Consider the following 24,753-nt stretch of genomic DNA (forward strand, 5'->3'; position numbering starts at 1 on the left):
CAAAACTATGTACAATAATACTTTTATTATGTATCACAATATTTATTCAGTTGGCAACATATTATTATTATTATTATTATTATTAATAGCCATATGGTGCAAGGAAGCCTGAGGCTTATGTTGCTCTAGCCAAAAAAAAAAAAAAAGAAGACTTAACCCTGAGAGAGAGAAAGAGAGAAGTAGAAGGGAATCACCAAGAAAGAGAAGAATGATGATGATATCCAGCTCAAGACCCTGGGTGTGCCAAGCCCATACTCATCAGATGTGAGTCTGAGGGTATATGAAATACTTTAAAAATAAACAGTCACAAGATAAACTTACCACAATTTGTTACAAGTGTATTTCCATTTTAAATGAAATCCACTAGTTGTAGAAGTATAATTTTTTATTAGAGAAAATGCATTTGGATAAGGCCAGTTCTTGAGAGAAGGAAGTAAAGCAGGTGCAATGCACCCAGGTCACCCAGACTCATCCCCCTACAAAATGCAGGCAAGGATTCCAGAATCTTCTTGTTGTCTTTTCCCAACATTAATTCTCACACCAGAAAATTACTTGTTTTTCTGCTTGTTCTCTCTTTCAAAGCAGCCTTGGAAGGTAGTGGAATCTCTAGTATACTAAAGGCAACGTGAACATCAATATCTTCTCCAGCAATCCACAGAAATCATGTATAACTTCTTGCCTTATCTTTCTCTTGAGAGAGCAAGGAATATGCATTAGTGAGATTTATCTTGTTTCCTTCACTATCCCATTAACTATAAACTTCTGTTATTACCAACTGCAACATGATCCCTTTTTCAGCATTGGTGCTGTCCATAAAATTATATTTTTATGCATAGGAATCGACATTTGTAAATCCCTGCTTTAAACTGTGGCATTCTAAACTGAAAAAAGAAATCTATACAAAGAAATAGTCGTCACAAAAGTCCTTTTTAGTAATTTTTCCTTAATAATAACTATGACAAATTAATTCTTTAGTCAGAAAATAACATGAAAAATGTGCATTTCATGTGAAAATATTTCAGGGTTGCTTTCTTTTACTATACCCACCCTCAAAATCCAGTCTATAAACTCTCTCTCTCTCTCTCTCTCTCTCTCTCTCTCTCTCTCTCTCTCTCTCTCTCTCTCTCTCTCTCCTCTCTCTCTCTCTCTCTCCTCTCTCTCTCTCTCTCTCTCTCTCTCTCTCTCTCTCTCTCTCTCTCTCTCTCTCTCTCTCTCTCTCTCTCTCTCTCTCTCTCTCTCTCTCTCTCTCTCTCTCTCTCTCTCTCTCTCTCTCTCTCTCTCTCTTCCCATTTGAATTTATGGTATGGTCTCTAGTTCTAACTACATAAATGCAGTTAGAACTAGACCATAAATTCAAATTCATAATCATGAAAATTTCATGTTTGTTCAATTTACAATTCTCTCCTAAGCCATATTAAATCTCAATTAGATCTAAAGTACCTATCTACAGTGTCATCTAAAGTACCTAGTTACCAAGCTCTATAACCCAAATATTCAGTCTGCCCAGGGTATTGCTCATTTGTGCACCTTTTCAAGAACCGTTATCGCTTTTATTTTAAGTAAGCCTCCAGATACAGTATTCCTAGCATGGTCTCACAATTGCATTATACAGTGTCAACTGAAAGTTAAATAAATCATCAATTGAGTAATGAGCCCCCCTTGTACTGAGAGTTTTGAGTAAAATTCTTAATACATAACCCGATGATATAAGAGTGTGTATTTCATCATTATTAATCACATAATGCCATGCCCTTGTTCCACATTAGAAACATCACACAATTGGCAAATTTTTCATAGTATATATGCACACGATGGTCACAACTATAACTTAAGTAATGGTCACAACCATAAAATATCCTGCAATGCTTCTTTAAACCAATGCTTCCATTAATTTTCCTGGAACAGAAGTTAAACTAATTACAGACCTATTAGTTTAACTTCTGTTCCAGGGAAATTAATGGAAGCACTGCAGGATCATCCAGACAAGACTTCAGTTATAGCTTGGACACAGCATGGGTTTGCTAAGGGGAAGTCTTGTCTGACAAATTTTATTGGATACTATAATGTGGTCACAAAAGAACTGGATGCAAGAATAATTTTGATTTCATATATTTGGATCTTAGAAAGGCTTTTGATACTGTTGCACATGGAAAACTGCTGCACAAATTGGAGCAGTGTGGCATTGGATAAAGGGCTGGTTGAGTGGGAGAAGAGAGAGTGGTAATCAATGGACACTGCTCTTCGCGGACTAATGTTATTAGTGGAGTCACCCAGAGTTCGGTGTTAGATCCATTGTTGTTTTCTGTATTTGTTAATGATGGTATATCAGGGTTAATGTCCAAGTTTGCAGATGATATGAAGCCCGGCAGGGTTGTTAATGTCACTAATGACAGTACGCTGCTGCAACAGGATCTAGAAAAGTTGAGCAGATGGGCTGAGAGGTGGCAACTGAAGTTTAACATTAAAAAATGTAAAGTACTTCATATGGGAAGTAGAAACCTCAGAGTAACATATCAACTGTGTGGTACTACACTGACAGTGGTAGAGAATGAAAAGGACCTGGGGTAATTTTGCAGGCAGACACGAAGTTTTCTGAGCAGTGAGGATGGTCTCCAAGAGTAGCTCATGGTGTCTTGTCAATGATATACAGGAATTTTTCTGGAAGGGATAAGGAGGTGATTATCCCCTTGTATAAGGCAATGGTCAGGCCATACCTTGAGTACTGTATACAGGTCTGGAGGCCTCATTTTAAGAAGGATGTAGAGCTGCTGGAACGAGTATAGAGAAGGGCAACAAGATTAGTGAATGGAACAAAGGGTTGCTCTTACAAAGAAAGGCGTAAGTTTTGCAAATTACAGTGTCTGAAGATTAAGCACCTGCGAGGTGATCTGATTGAGGTGTATAAAGCCTTGAATGGTTTGAGCATGCTCAATGCTGATGGGATTCTTCCTCTTGCTCAGAATAATCGCCTGAGGGCATGAATTCAAATGGAGAAAAGGAAGTTGTAGGATAGATGAGCAGAAGTTTGCCTTTAGCCAGCAGGTGGTTGATTATTGGAACAAACTTCCATCTGTCATTGTAGAAGTTGATAGCTTAAACAGAGTCAAGCAGAACTAGCGAAACATTTGGAGCGAGTGGATGGGTGAAATGAGAATGGTTTTTTTTTTTTTTTTTTGACTGATGCTATATAAGCTTGCTTTCTTGCATCATGTGCCTTTGCTAATGCTAATAAGTAATGATGAGGGTAATATAACTCAATATAACTGATGTTAGGTGTTTCAGTTCACCAAACGCCATTATTATGGTTACTGAGTGTTAGCAATCATACACCTTGTTATCATTTTCCTGCATTTCTACCCTGATTTTTTTTATGCTATTTTGCCTTAGAGGTTATATAAAAGTTTGTTTTTGAGAGTGTTAAGAGGGCTACTGCTATCTAATTTTTTTTTTTTTTTTTTTTATTAATCACATAGGGTTTGGGTCTTTTCTATGAGCTCACAAAATCATCTCACATACAGTTCACTGGAGGAACTGTACAAATAAACCTAACGACACTAACATATACTTCAATGATTAGGAAATGCATAACCTAATTATCACTTAAACTTTGGCACAGAAGACCAAAAAAAATAAAAATAATATTGGATTGGACTGACAAAAATAAATGCAGTATTTTAAAATGCCCAAGGAACAAGCCAAAATATCTTTTAACCTCACCTGAAAGCAATATAATGCATAACGGCTCCAAACACTATTACACCAATACAGACTCCAACAATCCATCTGTTCTGAACCCGTCTTAATCCTTTAATTCCATAATAAGGCTTTTGTTCATAATACTTATCTTTTGACTTATCTCTCATTGACCAAATTGTTTCATCTCTGTACCAACTGCTTTCACTATCATGTTCACTAGAAAGAAAAAAATAACTAATTCAAGGATTGTAAAACAGAACCTCTTATAAAATATTTAAAATTTTAACATTAATTTACTTTAAATATTTCTAGTGTGTCTGCACAATTAAACTGCACCATGAAGGTTACATAACCTTATCATACTTTTATTATTATTATTATAGAGAATTTCTTAGCAGACTATCAGTACTGCTCACAGAACTTTATGTCAGACTGCACAATTACGGTTACACGTAGGTCTCTTGTGTTCTTTACTACAAATCAGTAGAGTGTGATACCACCCAATTAGTATTTTATTCATGGATTATTGCTGCCCATATGCAGTACTTTGCATTTATTAAATCCACCTGGTGCTATGGAAGTGGATAGTTTGAATAAATTTAAAGGATTGTACAAATTACACTGGTCAGCATCAATTTCCTCCCTGAAATAATTTCGACAGGTTCTCATAGGTAAATATGTTCAAAAACTAAGATATGTGCTTAAAAAGTTTCCATCACCCTTAGTTTTCAAATATTGTAGGTTAACGATTGAAAACCAAGAGCTGTCGTTAAAGCTTCATTTTCTGCATTCCCATTTAGACTTTATCCTGAAAACTTGAGGGCAGTCTCTGATGAACACTATGAAAGGTTTCACTAAGATATTTTTCAAATGGAAAAAAGATACCAGGGAAAATGGAGTCCAAATATGTTGGCAGACTATTGTTGGAAATTTTTATGAGAGACACCAATGGATGATTATAAAAGCCAAAAAATTACAAAATAAGTTTTATCAGATAAACATTGTAAATTTATTTATTTATTTCGTATGATGTGATCAATACACGAAGGAACCAGTTTTTTCTTCTTCCTTCGTGTATTGTGGCCGGGATATCCAACCAACCGGTTGGTTCGGCACCATCGTGATATCCAGCCTGAGGCGGGAATCGAACCCGCGACCTTTGGGTTGCCAGGCAGACACTTTACCTACCCAGCTAGCTCGGTCGGCAACATTGTAAATAGAATATGGTTAATAGACACATTGTTCAATATTTAGTACTGCATGTAACATTTTCTTAAAATATAATTTAGGGATGGGATACACTTAAATAGAAAGGGTGCAAGAATTTTTGCTGATGCTGTCGAGGCAGAGTTAGGTGGGTCGGAAAACTGCTAGTTGGGGGGGGGGAGATACAAGGACTAATAGATTAACAGTAGCCACTGGCAGAGGTGGAAGTGATTCTTGCACTGCTTCTATTGAAATGAGCAGAAGCCTGAAAAACAAGATGCAGGATATTTCAGAGACTGCTGGGAGTCATTGCGGTACAAGTAAACACATGGGTTGTGTTAGGGTAGCCAAGAAAAGAAACAGGTGCATGTATACCTGCGTGTACACCAATGCTAGGAGTTTGGTAAATAAATTTGATGAATTTGAGGTATTGCTCAAAACATCAAAGGCAGATATTGTTGGGATATCAGAGACGTGGTGTCACACAGATATAAGGAATGCGGAACTGGAATTTGGGGAATACAATGTGTATAGAAAGGATAGACAGGACAGGAGGGGAGGAGGGATTATGCTATTAGTTAAGAAACACAAAGTCCAAGGAAGTGAAGCCAGTCAACATCGATGGACAGGGCAGTGTCGAGTCAGTTTGGTGTGACATAAGCATAGGGAAATCAAAATTGACAGTAGGAGTGTGCTATAGGCCTAATGACTCTGATGAGTATAATAAGATATTGTAATGGGAAATAGAGTGGGCCAGTAAATCAGAGAGTCTTATAATGGGGGATTTTAATTTCCCAGATATTAACTGGAATTTGTGGGTTGGTCACTCGCACACTAGCAAGGATTTTGTGGAATTATTGGATGATTGTTTTCTACATCAGCATGTTTGTGAGGCAACAAGAGGGAGCAATACTCTTGATCTGATTATCAGTCGTGATTCTTCATGCATTAAGAATCTGCAGATAAATGAACCACTAGGTGGCAGTGATCACAGTGTGTTGAAGTGGGATTTACTCAAGGAGGTAACTACCATCAGAGGTAAAGGGAAGTGTTTTTGTTTTCGTAAAGGCGACTATGATGGTCTGAGACAGTATTTAAATTCTATACAGTGGGACCAACTGATGATGTTACCAACAGCAAACTCAAAATGGGAAGCATTAAAGGAACTAATCTTGGAGGCTACCAGGCTTTACATACCAACTAAGAAATATTGTTCAAGGTTTAGGCCTAAATGGTTGTCAGATGAACTAATGAGACATGTGGCAGAGAAGAAAAATGCATGGGATACATACAAATTAATGGGTGACATGGAAGCCTATGATAGATATAAGTTGGTCTGTAACCAAGTCACAAAGGAGATTAGGCAGGCAAAGGCAGACTACGAAAAATCCTTGGCAAAGGATGCAAAGAAAAACAGAAAAGAGTTCTTTACCTATTTAAACTCAAGAAGGAAAGGGATGAATCAGATTGGTCCACTGGATATTGATGGTTCAACAGTTGAGGATCCTGCTCAGGTGGCTAACAATCTAAATGAGTATTTTGCATCTACATTCACGCATGAGGAGTTATTCAGGAAGGAGAATGATGTAGGTAAAGTAAACATTGGCAGTGAGCTGGATGATTTTGTAATAACTGAGAGGAAAGTGGAGGAGAGATTGTGGAGGATAAACATAAAAAAGGCACCTGGGGTGGATGGGATCTATCCAGTTATATTAAAGGAGGCAGCAAAGGAAGTAAGCAAACCCCTAGCCATAATTATGAGAGCTTCTTTGGACTCAGGGGAGGTACCCATAGACTGGAGATGTGCAAATGTAACCCCAATTCACAAAGGAGGATCAAAGGCTGACACAAGTAATTATAGACCTGTTAGTTTAACTTCTGTTCCAGGTAAATTAATGGAGGCACTGGTTAAAGAAGCACTGCAGGATCATCTAGACAAGAATTCAGTTATAGCTCAGACGCAGCATGGTTTTGTTAAGGGCAGGTCTTGCCTGACCAATTTGATTGGATACTATGATGTAGTCACAAAAGAACTGGATGCAGGGAATAACTTTGATATTATATACTTGGATCTTAGAAAGGCTTTTGATACTGTTGCACATGGAAGACTGCTACACAAATTGGAGCAGTGTGACATTGGAGGCAAATTGCTGCTATGGATAAGGGGATGGTTGAGTCGCAGAAGACAGAGAGTGGTAATCAATGGACACCGCTCAACGTGGACTAATGTTATTAGTGGAGTTCCTCAGGGTTCAGTGTTGAGTCCGTTGTTGTTTTCGGTGTTTATGAATGATATTGATGATGGGATATCAAGTTTAATGTCCAAGTTTGCAGATGATACAAAGGTTGGCAGGGTTGTTAAAGACACTACTGATGCTATGCTGCTGCAACAGGATCTGGAAAGGTTGAACAGATGGGCTGAGAGGTGGCAAATGAAGTTTAACATTGACAAATGTAAAGTACTACATATGGGAAACAGTAACCCCAGAGCAACGTATCAACTCTGCGGTACTACACTGACAGTGGTGGAGAATGAAAAGGACCTGGGGGTAATTGTGCAGGCAGATATGAAGTTCTCTGAGCAATGCAGACGAGCTGCAAGAGTAGCTCATGGTGTCTTGTCAATGATATATAGGAATTTTTCTAGCAGGGATAAGGAGGTGATTATTCCCTTGTATAAGGCAATGGATAGGCCACATCTTGAGTACTGTATACAGGTCTGGAGGCCTCATTTCAAGAAGGATGTAGAGCTGCTGGAACGGGTACAGAGAAGGGCAACAAGATTAGTGAATGGAACAAAGGGTTGCTCTTACAAAGAAAGGCTTAAGTTTTGCAAATTACAGAGTCTGGAGACTAGGCACCGGCGAGGTGATCTGATAAAGGTGTATAAGGCTTTGAATGGTTTGAGCATGCTCAATGCCAGTGGGATTCTTCATCTTGCTCAGAATAATCAGCTCAGAGGGCATAAATTCAAATTGAGGAAGGACGGATGTCGGATAGATGTGCGGAAATTTGCCTTTGGCCAGCGGGTGGTTGGTTGGTGGAACCGACTTCCATCACTTGTTGTTGAAGTTGATAGCCTAAACAAATTTAAGGCTCAACTGGACAGGTATTTCAAGCGAATGGAGGGGTGAAATGGGAGCGTTTTTTTTTTTTTTTTTTTGGCTGATGCTGAATAAGCTTGCTTTCTTGCATCATATGCCTCTACTAATGCTAATGCTAATATGAAATCTTTTTACTAGAAAATTTTTGACTTTAATAGCTTCTCCCTTAAAATTGGTGGGTGTTACAGCAATATGGTTGCCATATTTGAATTCAGCAATGTTAAATCTACAAGAATCACCCTAAATTTTAACAGGGGGTGAAAATTTTTTTTTTGCTGCCCAATGTTATCAGACAAGATGGGAGAAAATGTGGGTAATGAGTTTTTTTTTTTTTCTCATGTTGTATAAGCTTCTTTCCTTGCACCATTTATCCACTACTAATACTGCAGTACTATTAATAATCCAAAAAATATAAGGTTATGCTATTTTTTTTTTTTTATGATGCAGTTTTACTGTGCAGTTAATATTACTTTTGGAATGATACTATAGTATTATTATGGCATTATTACTTTTTCTTTTCTGCTCATATATTGTTGGTAATAGTAGTTGGCTTGCGTTGTAAAATTGAGTACAGTTTTTACTGCTGAGGCTCACTACTATTACTACTGCCAACAATAAATGGACAAGTAAAATCAAAAATCTATGATCAAAAACCTCTATTTTCTCGATATGGGGAGCAGTTTTATTGTGTGAGCCCACTAGTATTGGGAAATTAAAGCTGTATTTAGAAATTAGTTAAGGAGAGGGTAATGAAGTAAGCCACATCTAGTGTTGCTCAGTTATTATTGGCCATATGGTGCAAGGAAGCCTGAGACTTATGTTGCACCAGCCAAAAAAAAAAAAAAAAAATTCTGAATTACCCTGAGAGAGAGGGAGAGAGAACAAGAGTCAGAAGTAGAAGGGAATCACCAAGAAAGAGAAGAATGATGATATCCAACTCAGGACCCTGAGTGTGCCAAGCCCATACTCACCCTGGGATTATCACCCTCCCAAGTACTAAACAGGCTTAACAATGCTTAGATTTGGAAATCACACAAGGATGGAGAAATGCACAATTATATAATCAAAAGTTAAGGTAAGCAGATGCAACCTTACACAAGTAAATATATATTACTTAAACTAAACATACTTTACCAGACAATCTAATATGCTTGGCACTGAGGAACAACAGTGAATAAATACATAATTTTATCTTGTCTAGTAATAAGAGAATTATTGCATATTGTATTATTAATGTGTTATTTTCTTATAAATAAAAGCATATTTTATTTATGAGAAATCCCACACATTCAAAAAATATAGTACAATATACAGCAGGCCCCCATTATAACGCGATTTGCTTTACGCTGATTCGTTATAACACTCTTCTTATAGTATAACCCACATCTGACTATAACGCTGTCACAAATCACTATAACACTCTTTTACAGATTGATTTTTGGCATATTTAATGAAATCGTTTCATTTGATGGAGTCGATAGCTTGAAAATGAATTTCCCATGCCAACTTGAGAAATTTTCCCACGCTCAGTGAAATTTTCTCGCACACAAATTTAATGCAGTACAGTGACTTGTTACATAGTTCCGAAATCAATATTTTAAAAAATTATCAAGTATATTGCTTGTAATATTTACGTTATATGCATTTATCCAAAGACTAATCATCACTCAGTACAGTATTAGACATTGTGCGTAACGGACAGTTTACTCGAACATTGTATCATAATTAATGCAACCAATGCAGTTACATTTTTGAAGAGTTAATAATGGCTGATAAGAATGAAAAAGCAACAACATCTGGACGCAGTACGAAGACTATAAATGTAAGAAAAAGACTGAATTTGAAAATTAAATTAGATGTTTTGAAGCGAATCGATTCCGGTCAATGACAAGCAGATGTGTGCCATAATTTAAGAGTTGCAAGTTTAATTGTAAGAACAATTATAAAAAAATAAAGAATTAATTTTAGCAGCGGGAAAGATAGCTGTTCCACTGCAAGCCACTAGGGCTAGGCCGACTACTAGGATTGAAATGGAAAGACTAACTAATTTTATTGAAGATAATATCCAATACAGAATTCAGTTAAGTTAAATATTATAAAAGAGAGAGAGATTAGCCAATATGATGATCTGAAGAAAACTCACCTAAAAAAAAAAAAAAAAAAAATGTGGAACCATTTAAAACTGGTAAGGGCTTGTTGAATAGATTTAAAATTTAGGGAGAAGCCGCAAGTGCAGATCAAGGAACTGAAACTTTCAAAAAAGAACTTGTTCAAATTATTGAAGAGGGGTATTGTGTGTTATACTTCTCAACAAGTTTATAACATAGATGAAGCAGGACTTTTGTGGAAAAGAATGTCTAAAAGAAGTTTCATATTGAAAGAAGAAAAAAAAAACAAAACATGCCAGGTTTCAAATTGGCAAAGGATGGGGTGACTTTATTGTTGGGTGGTAATGCTGCGGGGGATTTAAAATTAATACCCCTTTTAGTTTATTTGGAAGAGGGCCAAAGTTCAACCCAAAATCGACACATTTTTCATGATTAAATTCATCGATTAAATTAAATCAATTAAAATCGATTAAATTCATGATTTTAATTGGAATTTTAAGTTTAATTTTGATTTACCACATAATTTTGAGTTACCACATAATTATATACGTATGTAATGCAGAATATTTTATATGTGCAAATATTTGAATATTAAATATTTTGACCGACATTTGTGCATCTTTTCACTATCGTTTATTATTGATTAGGAAATATCCTATGGCACCGACCGCAACTCACAAATACATATGTTACCTTATGGGAATGTGGCACTCACTTAGCGCGGATTCACTTAGCGCTCTGTTTTTCTGGAACGAATTACCAGCGTTAAGCGGGGACCACCTGTATACAACTTATTGTTACTTTACATATATTAATATGTCAGTTTTGCATTTAAAGTTTAACTCACCTCCCCCTTGATTTAATATGGCAATGCACTTTATTGCAATCAAAAATATCATAATTTTGCAGAAAAATTTGCTTAAAAAAATTGCAGAAAATTAATGAACAGTGCAATAATGAATTATTTTGCTGCAATTTTTGAAACTAATTTTTCCTACCCTTATTTCTTGAGAATGCACATGGGCTAAACAGTACCCTTCATAATTTTCCATTAAAATTTTTCTTTCATTGTAAACTGGTACATTTCATTCACAGGGGTGGACTTTGAAAATTCATTGTACTGAATTTTTCATAAAAATGAGATTAAAACATTAAAAATAATAAGGGAAATCAGTCAGGACTCAAATATTTTCATTATAGTGAAATTTTAATGAAAACATATATTGTAATATTTATTGCAACAGATTTTTATTGTATATATAACAGTTGGTTTTATGGTATATATAACTTACAATGGTCTATAAAATGGTGTATATAAAGGATGTTTTCCACCATGTGAAAAAGAGGAAGAATGGGCTCTTAAGCTTAAATCATATAATGAACGAGATTCTGGTCTGATTAAGCATGTGTAGGCCTCATTCATTTCCACAAACTTCTTATGTAATGACAAATTGCCTGGTTGTAAATCTGGATGTAGCTGAAAAAGATTAAATATAAAACAAATTATAAAAAATTGTCAAATTAATTTAAAATTCTAAGTTTTTAAATTGAATGACAGATGTAAATGTTGTTTACATTCAAAACCTAACTACATTGTTGATATAAATATGGGCACTTTTAAATTAGCTTAATTAGCATTAGTAGAGGCATGTGATGCAAGAAAGCAAGCTTATACAGCATCAGAAAAAAAAAAAACTTCCCATTTCACCCACCCATACACTCCAAAAGTTTGTCTAGATCTACCTTGATTTATTTAAGCTGTCAATTTCCACAACAGCAATCAACCACCTTCTGGCTAAAGGCAAATTTCCGCACATCTATTCTACAACTGTCTTTCCTCAATTTGAATTTATGCCTCCTCAGGTGAGTAATCTGAGCAAGAGGAAGAATTTCATCAACGTTCATGTTGCTCAAACCGTCCAAGGCCTTGTACACCTCAATCAGATCACCTCACAATTATTTCTCGTTGTATTAATTACAATACTGTAGGTTTAACAAAAACAGGCCCAATTTTAAAACTTTTTGTCATGAAAAAACATTTTCAATAGAGATCTCCCAGTGTCTGCTGCCTTTTGTAGCTGAAGAGCAAAGTTCTCTGCTAAATATTTATCATCATGTCATCATCATTTGGAGATTCTTTCTGATGTCACCATTCCTGTTCTCTGAGAATCAGAATATAATATTTTTTGATGAATTGTTTCCTCAACAAGGTAGTACCATTCCTATACATCAACCGGTGTTAGATAGTATGAATCAGAGCTGTAATACTCAATATGTTCTACATTGATTTTAATATTTGTAAAATAATAAGAGGAGTTTACCTCAATATAGTACGTAGAACACTTCCGTATGATACTCTCCAGAAATTAAATTGAAAAAAATCGAAAACTTACATTAGAGTAAAAAATAAATAATTAAAAACCAATTTAACACAATTCAAATCAATTTAACACAATTAAAAATTAAAAAGAATCTAACAAAAATATTCAAAACGCTTTTCCTTCCTGAAGCTGACAACGCTTTTCGGCTGTATGTCGTGATCACAGGAATGAAAATTACCGAATAGGGTTGAACCTGAAACTTAAATAGTGTTTATCTGTCTTCGCCCATGAGTGTAAAGGTCCATGCATCGGAGATCAAATATGGCCACCGAACATTAACAGAATTCTCGTGTAATTTAATTTCTACGGTTTCTGCAATTAATAGTCACGTATAATTACATTGAACATTAAGTATTTGGCTTCATTAAATAAAAAAGTATGTTTTTCGTTAATGGCATGAAAGGCTAATTCTGACGATGCGGACCGAGAAGCATGAACCGAGGCTTACATGAATATTCAGAGAAATTTGCGTCAAACCTTGGTAAGACTAGTCGCAATCACCGCAAGAAATGTTGTATACCAGATCATTAATTTGTGTTGCAAACGCAGAAAGAACCAAGCGATTGTTCAATATAGTGTGTAATTTCTGTATTGGCCTGGCCACAATTTTAAATTCGGTATCTTTAAAGAATCTATTAAGTTATTTGTGCCACTGTTCAACATATGGGACAGAAATAAAGTATTTTTTGATATTACTATTGTTGGTTGGTCTAGTATTTTGTATCCTATCCTTAGCCTGTACCCTAATTCGGTTTATTGTGGCAAGCGTGTAACCCCTGTTTAAGAACCTGCTAGTTAATATTTGTATTTCTGAGCCCAAAGCAGATTCCTTTGTTAAATATTTATAGGTATTTAGAAATTGATTAAAGATAATCGATCTTTTGTAGGTGAATGGGTGATAGCTATTATAATGTAGAAGCATACCGGTGTTTGCAGGTTTTCGATAGATGCTAAATTTTATTTTATTCAAGTCCCGAGTAATTTAGAAAGTTCAATGACTTTGTATCCATATCCTCCCTTTCCAATGTAAATTTGAGTCTAGAATGAATATTATTAAACGAATGTAAAATGTCTTGGATAGTACTACTATCAGTAACAACTAGAACATTGTCTAAATACCTCCCATAGTATGTGATATGGGGTCAAAAAGGTGTCAAATGCATATGCTCAATCGTTGAGAGATCTCTGACATTAAGCTGCTCAGGCTCAAACTCATTGGCAATCCAAAAATTTGTTTGTACACCTTGTCTTGAAAGGTGATATAGTTGGCCTCAACTAACAGTTTAATTAAGTGAAAAATTTCCTTAATAGGTAGCTTCGTATAATTAATCGGTATCGAGTTTTTATTTAACATATCCCAAATAATATCTAATGTGTATTCAACGTTTATATTTGTATATAACGAGGTAACATCTAGTGAGAATAAATTGTCATTGTCACCAAGTCTACAGTCTTTAAGATTATTAAATAATGTATCATAGTTCTTAATCCCAAATTTTATTACCTGTCTAAAGGGTTTTATAATGCTATATACATGTGTGGCTAAGGATGAAAATGCAGAGTTCCTGTAGGAAACAATAGGTCGAATAGGAAATCCTGTCTTGTGTAATTTTACCTGACCGAAAAGTGCAGGAATATTGTATGTTCTGGCCTTCAATTCCTTTAACTGGGCCACAGTAATGTAGTAGTTTTTTCAAAACATGGTTAACGTTTTATTGTATTGATTGACCAAATTGGTAAACAGTGCCAGGTCTACTTCAACGTAAGTGGAGATATCTGAAACAACTGAATCTAACTTATTACTATAACCAGGTTTATCTAGTATTATCACTCTATCTCCTTTATCTGCCCTCTATATAATAATGTCCTTATTTCCCTGAAATTCTCGTAAAACTAAACTGTCTGTGTATTCAATTTAGGAAGTCGCGTTTCTTTTATATTATTCACTACTTGGTTAACTTGTTGAATAAATAAAAATATTTTTGTGGAACATTACAAAGTCCAAATTCAATAGCAATTACGCATTGTTTTTTATGTAGTTTTAGAGGTGGTAAATTATAATTTAGTCCTTTGGATAAAAGTGAAATCTGGTCCTGTGATAGCGTACACGAGGAAAGATTTGTAACCTGTTGATATGTAGGTTCGTTGGATGAGGGGGTGTTCATCAACTAGCTGACATTATTCTGTGGTAGTACGCTGTGTGTCTGTGGGGGGTTGTCACCCAACTCATATGTACTTGGTCGCAAGCCCGCAACAATGTTTTAGAATTTGCATGAACGTGTCTTGACCTATCCGATAATGTTTGCAATTTATTAACGTGTCTGTTTTTTTTTATTTCTGAGGCCTGTGCTTCCCGTCGCAAATCTATGGAGGTCTTCAATACAGACCAATCATTCAGATGTAGATAATTTTTTAATTTATCGCGAAGCTTCCTCACCTGGGAAAGGTATTTTTGTTTATTTGAATATCGAGATTTTAAGGCAAGCTTAACAATATTACGCGATGTGGCCAGTGTTAGTTGTTTTATGCCTGAAATTTTTTGATTTTAATTAACCACGGCAAACTTCGGAACGACGTTGTTTTGAAGTCAATCTTTTAGAAAAGAAATATGGTAACTTTGGGCCGAGTATCTTAGTGGATTTAATGTAATTTTGCCAAGCCATTCAAAAAATCCCCCATAATTGTGTGTATCGAAAGGTTACACCTGGAGAGACAGGAAGTGAATGAAATAGTCAATAAGAGTTTAAAAAATGAATTAGATAGTATGAATCAGAGCTGTAATACTCAATATGTTCTACGTTGATATTAATATTTGTAAAATAATAAGAGGAGTTTACCTCAATATAGTAAGTAGAACACATCCGAATGATACTCTCCAGAAATTAAAACAAAAAAAACGAAAACTTACATTAGAGTAAAAAATAAATAATTAAAACCAATTTAACACAATTAAAAATCAATTTAACGCAATTAAAAAATAAAAAGAATCTAACGAAAATATTCAAAACGATTTTCCTTCCTAAAGCTGACAACGCTTTGACTGTATGTCGTGATCACAGGAATAAAAATTACTGAATAGGGTTGAACCTGAAACTTAAACAGTGAACGTTGAATACGCATTAGATATTATTTGGGATATGATAAATAAAAACTCGATACCGATTAATTATACGAAGCTACCTATTAAGGAAATTTTTCACTTAATTAAACTGTTAGTTGAGGCCAACTATATCACCTGTCGAGACAAGGTGTACAAACAAATTTTTGGATTGCCAATGGGTTTGAGCCTGAGCAGCTTAATGTCAGAGATCTATCTCTCAACAAATGAGCATATGCAATTGACACCTTTTCGACCCCGTATAACATACTATGGGAGGTATTTAGATGATGTTCTAGTTATTACTGATAGTAGTACTATCCAAGACATTTTACATTCGCTTAATAATATTCATTCTAGACTCAAATTTACATTGGAAAGGGAGGATAAGGATACAAAGTCATTAAACTTTCTCAATTTCACGCTTACTCGGGACTCGAATAAAATCCAATTTAGCATCTATCGAAAACCTGCAAACACCGGTATGCGTCTACATTTTAATAGCTATCACTCGTTCACCTACAAAAGATCGATTATCTTTAATCAATTTCTAAATGCCTATAAATATTCAACGACGGAATCTGCTTTAGGCTCAGAAATACAAATATTAACTAGCTGGTTCTTAAACAGAGGTTATCCCCTTGCCACAATAAACCGAATTAGGGTACAGGCTAAGGATAGGATACAAAATACTACACTAACCAACAATAGTAATATCAAAAAATAATTTATTTCTGTCCCATATGTTGAACAGTGGCACAAACAACTTAATAGATTCTTTAAAGATACCAAATTCAAAATTGTGGCCATGCCAATACGGAAATTACACACTATACCGAACAATCGCTCGGTTCTTTCCGCGTTCGCAACAAAAATTAATGATCTGGTATACAACATTTCTTGCGGTGATTGCGACTTGTCTTACCAAGGTTTGACGCGAATTTCTCTGAATATTCATGTAAATCAACATGAAGTCTCAGTTCGTGCTTCTCGGTCAGCAGATCAGAATTAGCCTTTCATGCCATTAATGAAAAATATACTTTTTTATTTAACGAGGCCAAAATACTTAATGTTCAAAGTAATTACACGCGACTATTAATTGCAGAAACTGTAGAAATTAAATCACACGAAAATTCTGTTGATATTCGGCGGCCATATTTAATTTCCGATGCGTGGACCTTTACGCGCATGCGCGAAGACAAATAATCACTAATTAAGTTTCAGGTTCAACCCTATTCGGTAATTTTCATTCCTGCGATCACGACATACGGTCGAAAAGCGTTGTCAGCTTCAGGAAGGAAAATCGTTTTGAATATTTTCATTAGATTCTTTTTAATTTTTAATTGCGTTAAATTGATTTTTAATTGTGTTAAACTGATTTGAATTGTGTTAAATTGGTTTTTAATTATTTATTTTTTACTCAAATGTAAGTTTTCAATTTTTTCGTTTTAATTTCTGGAGAGTATCAAGCAGAAGTGTTCTACGTACTATATTGAGGTAAACTCCTCTTATTATTTTACAAATATTAATATCAGCGTAGAACATATTGAGTATTACAGCTGTGATTCACACTATATAGCTTTTTTCTGTACACAAAATACACGAGTGTGGATTAACAGTGGTTATTATGATAATAACCACTGTCAAGGTGACAGCACATTATGAAAACTTTTAGCATTAGAAGAGGCATATGATGCAAGCAAACTTATATAGCATTAGCCTACAAAAAAAAAAAAAAAAACTTTCAGTTTCACCCATCCATTCACTCAAAGTTTGTCCAGTTCAGCCTTGAATTTAAGCTATCAACCTCTAGAACAACAGACGGGAGCTTGTTCTAACAATCAACTACCCACTGGCTAAAGGCAAATTTCAGAACATCTATTCTACAACTGTCTTTCCTCAATTTGAATTTATGCCCTCTCAAGCAATTATTCTGAGCAAGAGGAAGAATCTCATCGGCATAGAGCTTGCTCAAATCATTGAAGGCCTTATACATCTCAATCAGATCACCTCACAGGTGTCTAGTCTCCAGACACTGCAATTTGTGGAACTTAAGCCTATCTTGGTAACAGCAACCCTTTGTCTGAATCACTAATCTCGTTGCCCTTCTCTGTACTCATTCTAGTTATTGTTATTTGTTGTTATTTTGGTTTTTTAGGAGCATTAGCAACTAAGGCCATATTGCTCCAAGATATGCGGTGGTCATTCCCTGACCTTTCTGCATCCTTCGTATTTGGTGGTGACGGGTTCGAACCCCGGTCTAATCAAGGAGCGTGTGCTACGCACTGCTGCTCCTTCTCACCTGGCTACGGAGGCGCCCTTCATTCTAGTAGCTCTACATCTTTCCTAAAATGAGGCCTCCAGACACTGTATGCAGTATTCAAGGTGTGGCCTGACCATTGCCTTATACAATAGGATAATCATGTCCTTATCCCTGCAAGCAAAATTCCTATATATAATTGACAATACCCCATGAGCTACTCTTGCAGCCTGTTTGCACTGCTCAGAAAACTTCATATCTGACTGCACAATTACCCCAGGTCTTTTTCATTCACTACCTGAGTGTAGTACAACACAGTTGGTATGTTACTTGAGGTTACTGCTACCTATATGCAGTACTTTGCATTGACAAATGCAAAGTACCTATATGCAGTACTTTGCATTTGTCAATGTTAAACATTAGTTGCCACTTCTTCTCAGCCCATCTGCTCAACTTTTCTAGATCCTGTTGCAGTAGTATACCGTCCTTACTGTCATTAACAATCCCACCAACCTACATATCATCTGCAAACTAGGACATTAAGCCTGATATATCTTCATCACTATCATTGATAAATACCGAAACAACAATGGGCCAACGTGAACCCCTGGGGAACTCCACTAATAACATTAGTCCATGAAGAGCAGCGTCCAATGATTGCCACTCTCTGTCTTCTTCCACTTGACTTGTACAGTAGTCTTCCATGTGCAATAGTATCAAAAGCTTTCCTAAAATCCAAGTACTGTATATGATATCAAAATTATTTTTTGCATCCAGTCCCTTTGTGACTACATCATAGTATCCAATAAAATTGGTCAGACAAGACTTTCCCTTAACAAACCCACGCTGTGCCTGAACTATAACTGCAGTATTGTCTAGATGATCCTGCAGTGCTTCTTTAACCAACGACTCCATTATTTTCCCCAGAACAGAAGTTAAATTAACAGGTCTGTAATTACTCATGTCACCTTTCGATCCCCCTTTGTGAATTGGGGATACATTTGCACATCTCCAGTCCATATCCTCCTAACAATGAATTCTTCTGTGTTAAGTTCTGAAATAAGTGAATAAATTCATTATTCATTACATTTGTATGCGGCAATAGTGCTATGACAGTAGTTTCTAAAATATTAAAAACCTCTGTCCTATTTTTGTAAGTCTGCTTCAGCAATTTATTACACACACACACATATATCTATACAAACATAAAACTTGCCTTTTTACAAAGATGCACATAACTTTCTTTAATTTCTTTTGTTGTGCAATTAGTAGGCACATTCAATATATCATAGTATGTTTTAGAATATTGGCTAAAAGACAAAAATAAGACAGTTACATTTCATGAAAAAATATATTAAAGGTAGAACAATGTAAATTTTTAACATTAAAATATATCCATTTTATGAAAGTAGGAATTTCTTGTTGTTACTTGGTTTTGTAACCAGCAGGATTTATTTAAGGCAGGAGGGAAGGAGGATAGCAACACATTATGAATAAATAACATTATATACCTCACTCCAGGGAACTGTTACCTATTTGTAGCATAGCACACACTCTTGGTAGCGTCACAGTTTGAGATCAAAGCCACTGACAACTATCTTCTCATTCAAATTTTGCCTATTATTATAAAATATAGATGGTAGTCATATTATAGAATTATTTTCTAGAGGTAATAATTTAATCTACAATAGGACTACCGTTATTTATTACCTGCAATACATTGAATTAAATCCTGTGGCTAATGACATTAATATTTCAAATTCGGAACTAAACTACACCATGTAAAATTAACACAAGCAAGTAAGCAAAATATTCTGAACAATAGAAGTTCACTAGAAAGCATATCATTGTTGTGTTGTGTTAGCCTGTGGAATCCCACTGCTGAGCAAAGGCCTCCCCAAAAGCACATCATAGTCACTATTATCAGAGTGGCAATTTATTAGGTATGTGCGTGTGTCATCCACAGAATCAAACAGTCACAGGCTCACTCAGATACCGAAGGATTGTGTGTATAAGCACATAATTCAGTGAGAGTATGGGCTAATAGTGTTGTAAAGTCTACATAGCAGTACACAAAGTGCAATCACCAATGATTGCAGCTCAAATAATGGTGAACTGTTCCTGATGCAGACATTTAGCAATCCAATGAGGATTTTCCTTTGAAAGCAGACGTTAATTACAAAAACCAATTATATAATGCATCATATTCCTCTGCTAATGCTAATAATCCCTCAAACTGTGCCTCCTAGGTAAAGAGACCTGACAAATGAAGTGAAGGATCAACATGCTGCTGTATAAATCAGTGGCAGAATGCAACGTGTAATTAAATAAAAAATCATTTGATGAGAGAACTTGCACTTGCTGTAGATAAAGATGCAAGTGCTGCTGTGAAGAATCCTCCAGCCTTGTAAAATTCTAGAGCCTGTGAAACATTGACTTCTGTCACTAACCTTCTTATGCCGGTTCCACAATTCTCCTCAATCTTGTTTCAAACCCTTTCTTTGGTGTGTCCCCCAATTAGTATTCACAGATGCGAATGATCCATTTTCTCTATGACAATGATCGATGGCCTTAAGTGTTTTCCTGTTAATCTGAATAATAATTCATGGCCATGGGAAACTGCAATAAAATCAAATAAATATGAGTTGAATAGCACTGCTGATAATATCACCACCAAGATTACAAGCAGCTGTAACTCAACAAAAAAGCATTTTGGACCTACATGCATATGAACTTTTCTCATTGTTTTGGAAAGTAGAACTTACTCTCCACCTTTTGCCAAACCATTTGGAATCATCCTGCATATTCTGTGCTTTGTCCTCAAAAGTCCTTGCCATAGCTGTGAGAGCTACATGTCTGCCCTGAGTAGAATAATAAATCATATAGTCCGGAGTGGAATGCTGTTCCGGATTCCACTCAAGAGTAATATGCAAAGACCACAGCTTCCATAAATTTGAAGAATGAAAACATGACAGCATGTATCAAAGAGTACCAATACGCAATATGTATTTATAAAAACATGTAAAAGAAAAATTATATTATCATTATAGTTCAAAGCACTTGTTACAACAAAAAGTTTTGCATTTACCCATATACAACATATTGAATTAAATTACAACAATAAAACCAATTACAAGATATTTTTAACAAAGTGAAAATGACAAAAGTTTTACAAGTTCAGTAGTGTAGTGGAAGACCCATAACAAATGACCCCACTTGAATTTCAATTATAACAATAAAAGTCCAAACATTTCTGTGTACCACACTTAGCACTGTGCCAACCGTTAGAACCTGGCTCTGACAATGTCTTGTAACAGTGTAAAGACAAGGTCACACTATGACATCACGATATGCACTGTTCAAAAATCGTCTTGAATTATGAGGAGCACTTACTTATGCAAATAGCCTCAGTTAAATTCAATGGTACCAATCATGACTAAAGTAATTTTACCATGAGTACAGTGCAAACAGCAATTTTTTTTTTCAAAGCTTTAGCAACTGTATATGTATGTATGTGTATATATATATATATATATATATATATATAATTATTCTTTTGTATTATGATGGTTCAGTTCGCATTTTATTTTTAATATTCTATTATAGTAGTTTTATTTAATTTCTTTCTAGCTTTTTCTGTTGTCCCAGTAGCTGTTTTAGCAATACATGGGTACAAACAGAGTACCTATTATTATTCTTTTGTATTATCATTCTATTGTGGTTTAATTCGTCTTTGTTCATCATTAATGTCATTGTTTTTAGCCATAATAGCTAATTAAACATTGTCCGTGCCGGTGTTTTTTACCTATAGACATCAAAGCCCCCGATGAAGTAGGGGATTGACGTCCATGTAATGTAATACAAAAATGTATAAAAATGTATAAATTATAGATATAGCTATAAAATAATATTGATAATTTGCCTATTGCTACAGTTTTTCATCAATAAGTGTTATGAAAATTTCTTTAGTAATGCACAACAAGTTGCAAAATCCTAAATGTATAGGCCACGGGTAATTAAGATAACCGAGAATAGGCTAGCTTAAAGACCAGTAATGTATTAACTATAATATCTATAGGTAAAAAACACCGGCACGGACAATGTTTAATTAGCTATTATGGCTAAAAACAATGACATTAATGATGAACAAAGACGAATTAAACCACAATAGAATGATAATACAAAAGAATAATATATATATATATATATATATATATATATTAGCATTTGACTAACAGGTATTCTTCAACGTATTTTTACAATTTATTTATGCAATTTTTTTTTCCTTTTCATACAAGTTCATGATATAATTGTAAGAGTAATGAATCTCCCAAGGAAACAATGAAGAGAGAACTGGATACAGCATAAAGTCTGAGCAGCTTGACACTGACAGAAATTTCAGAAAAAACATTGAAACTCCACTTATTATAACATTCTGGCAGTTTACAAAATGAAGACTTAAGTATACATCACATTTCATCAAATTACATTTGCGCTTGCAGTAGGCATGTGGATTATATAATAATAAGTATCCACAGGGTCCATGGGAGATAATATATTTGTAAATCCTCCTTTCCCCACCACCATCAACCACCCAGGACAGAGTTGGGAATAAGAGTATACAAATAGTTTTCAGCACCAACAACAAATCATGCATACCAGTGCAATCAAGCTTAGAGGAAACATAATATATTGGGTATGCTGTACCTACTTGCTATGGTACATAAGGCTAAGGTAAACAGAAATATTCATTAAGCTTCTGATTAATTACCTCATCTATTAACTAGTAATTAAAATACAAAAAGGATGGTCTTAGACTTTACTTGAAGAGCATGGTGCATAGCTAATAAATTTAAAGAGTAATTTAAAACTTCTGTTATACTCCAGATTATGGGTATACTTCCATACTTCAGCAAGAAAGAGAGGTAGAAGGCAGTCCTGGCCGTGGCCAACAACCGGTTTTTTGCTCGAATCCCTCCCAAAGTCACGTAAAAACCTAACCTCTTTTCACTAAACAAAAATGACTAATTGAATACAAAGAAAACTCACCTCAATCACAGAATTCGACCAACAATCATTCAGTTCTTCAGCCATGAAATGGAGTATAGCCAGAACTTTTAACCTATGATCTAAATATGTTTTATTTCTAGATGGAAGTTAGATTTTTCATAATAACTTGACTGCTGTTACTATTTCACTGTTACAAAGACCAGAATGGGCAAAAGTTTCACACACACAGATCATGTAAAAAACCTTTGGCCATTCTGTTCTTTGTAATGGTGAAGTAACAATGGCATCAATCACTGATGAAATACTAAGAATATACCAAAAAAAAAAATATATCTGTTTACCATCAGTATATACTTTCAAACTGGAAATAAAGATATTTAGATCTCACATAGGTTAAAAGTACTTTAATATACAAAAAGGTGGTTGGTAACATTAAAATTTCAGCCTGTTGGGAAAATATATGGGCATATTTTTAAATTAGTACAATAGCCTATCTTTCACAGATTTTGCAATCATTTCTTAAAAAGTCAAGATATGGCCTCTTTGACTGTTTATGACGCGTTTCAGAAGAAAAGAAGTGAACAATCCAGAAGAGTAATTACAAATTCTAACCAACCTCTCACAATTTCCAAGTGCACCTTTAACAATCCATATCAATCATCGAGTGCTGGCCACAAGCAAGTTCAACCGGCCTGTCGAACAGGGCCCAAATGGTCAAAACAATATTGTTGATTAATGTATTACATATTATTCGTATTTAAAATTTTTGTTCAGTATAATATAAAATTATTTCTTAATTACTGTAAAATGTGAAAAATTAAAAAAATCACTATTACAAAAACATCCCGTATAAGTTTTCCACAGGACCCCCAGGGTCCCACAAATTTTGGAGCCGGCTGTGGCGGTATGGTTTTCACACCGTAAACTTCATCTGACTAAATCTCGATAGAATTCGAACCCAGGATATAAAACAGTGACCATAACCACTGTACCAGCCAGAAAAGTTAGTACTTCCTTAACTCTATACATTAAACTGACACTAGATTGATTAAATCGATAAACACTTTACACAACAGATAACCACCTAGAATGACGAACGAATTTGTTAGAAATCCACGAAGCTGCCATCAAAGTATCGCCTTGTATTGCTCGACAAAAATCTAATAAAATCATAATTCTTGTGACAGAATGATAAAAGTGTTAAATCCCATATTCCTTTCCTGCAATAACTTGACCGAATACAATTGCGTTAATGTCATTTTTTTTTTTTAAATGTTACAGCTGATTTTTTCAATCAACTGTCCGGTTCGCTGATTGAAATAAACTCCGAAAACTAGTCGTCCTACATATATATTTTTTAAGAATACAACCACGTACAATATATAAGTAATATAATTTATTTAATGGCACGTAGACACAAAACCATTTGTACAATTTAAAACTTCGATTATAATAACAACATAGCCTGACTCTCGTAAATTCTAAACATGCAACAAGCGTTAAAATACACAACTTGGCTAACATAAATCCACAAAATGCAATGACATCTAGTGAAAATCTCTTTACTACTTTTAACACATAATTGCAACCACAAAGTACTGTAGTAAGATATTATTATTACTAGCCATATAGAGCAAGGAAGCCTGAGGCTTATGCTGCACCAGCTAAAAAAAATTTCCGAGTTGCCCTGAGAGAGAGTGACAGAAGGGAATCACCAAGAAAGAGAAGAATGATGATATCCAACTCAGGACCCTGGGTGTGCCAAGCCCATACTCACCAGATGTGAGCCCCTGGGGTTACTTTTATTATTCTGTGATTATGTGATTATTATTATTATTATTATTATTATTATTATTATTATTAACTATATGGTGCAAGGAAGCCTGAAGCT

General features: G+C 35.0%; 1 protein-coding gene across 1 annotated transcript in view; it reads right to left on the bottom strand.

The window, feature by feature from the left end:
* LOC150084875 (dnaJ homolog subfamily C member 4-like) overlaps positions 1 to 23,513 on the bottom strand; it is a gene marked incomplete at its 5' end in the record, with an annotated part of 59,757 nt that extends 36,244 nt beyond the window's left edge. Inside the window, 4 exons of the mRNA XM_090376374.1 lie at positions 3,718 to 3,912; positions 11,407 to 11,591; positions 19,069 to 19,162; positions 23,479 to 23,513. Of these exons, the coding sequence (XP_090232500.1) occupies positions 3,718 to 3,912; positions 11,407 to 11,591; positions 19,069 to 19,162; positions 23,479 to 23,513 (509 nt within the window). The remainder of the gene's footprint in view (positions 1 to 3,717; positions 3,913 to 11,406; positions 11,592 to 19,068; positions 19,163 to 23,478) is intronic.
* Positions 23,514 to 24,753: the final 1,240 nt, after the last annotated feature.

Source organism: Mastigoproctus giganteus, chromosome 6 (assembly GCF_048544385.1).
Source record: "Mastigoproctus giganteus isolate SK-2022 chromosome 6, ASM4854438v1, whole genome shotgun sequence".
Lineage (NCBI taxonomy): Eukaryota > Metazoa > Arthropoda > Arachnida > Uropygi > Thelyphonidae > Mastigoproctus > Mastigoproctus giganteus.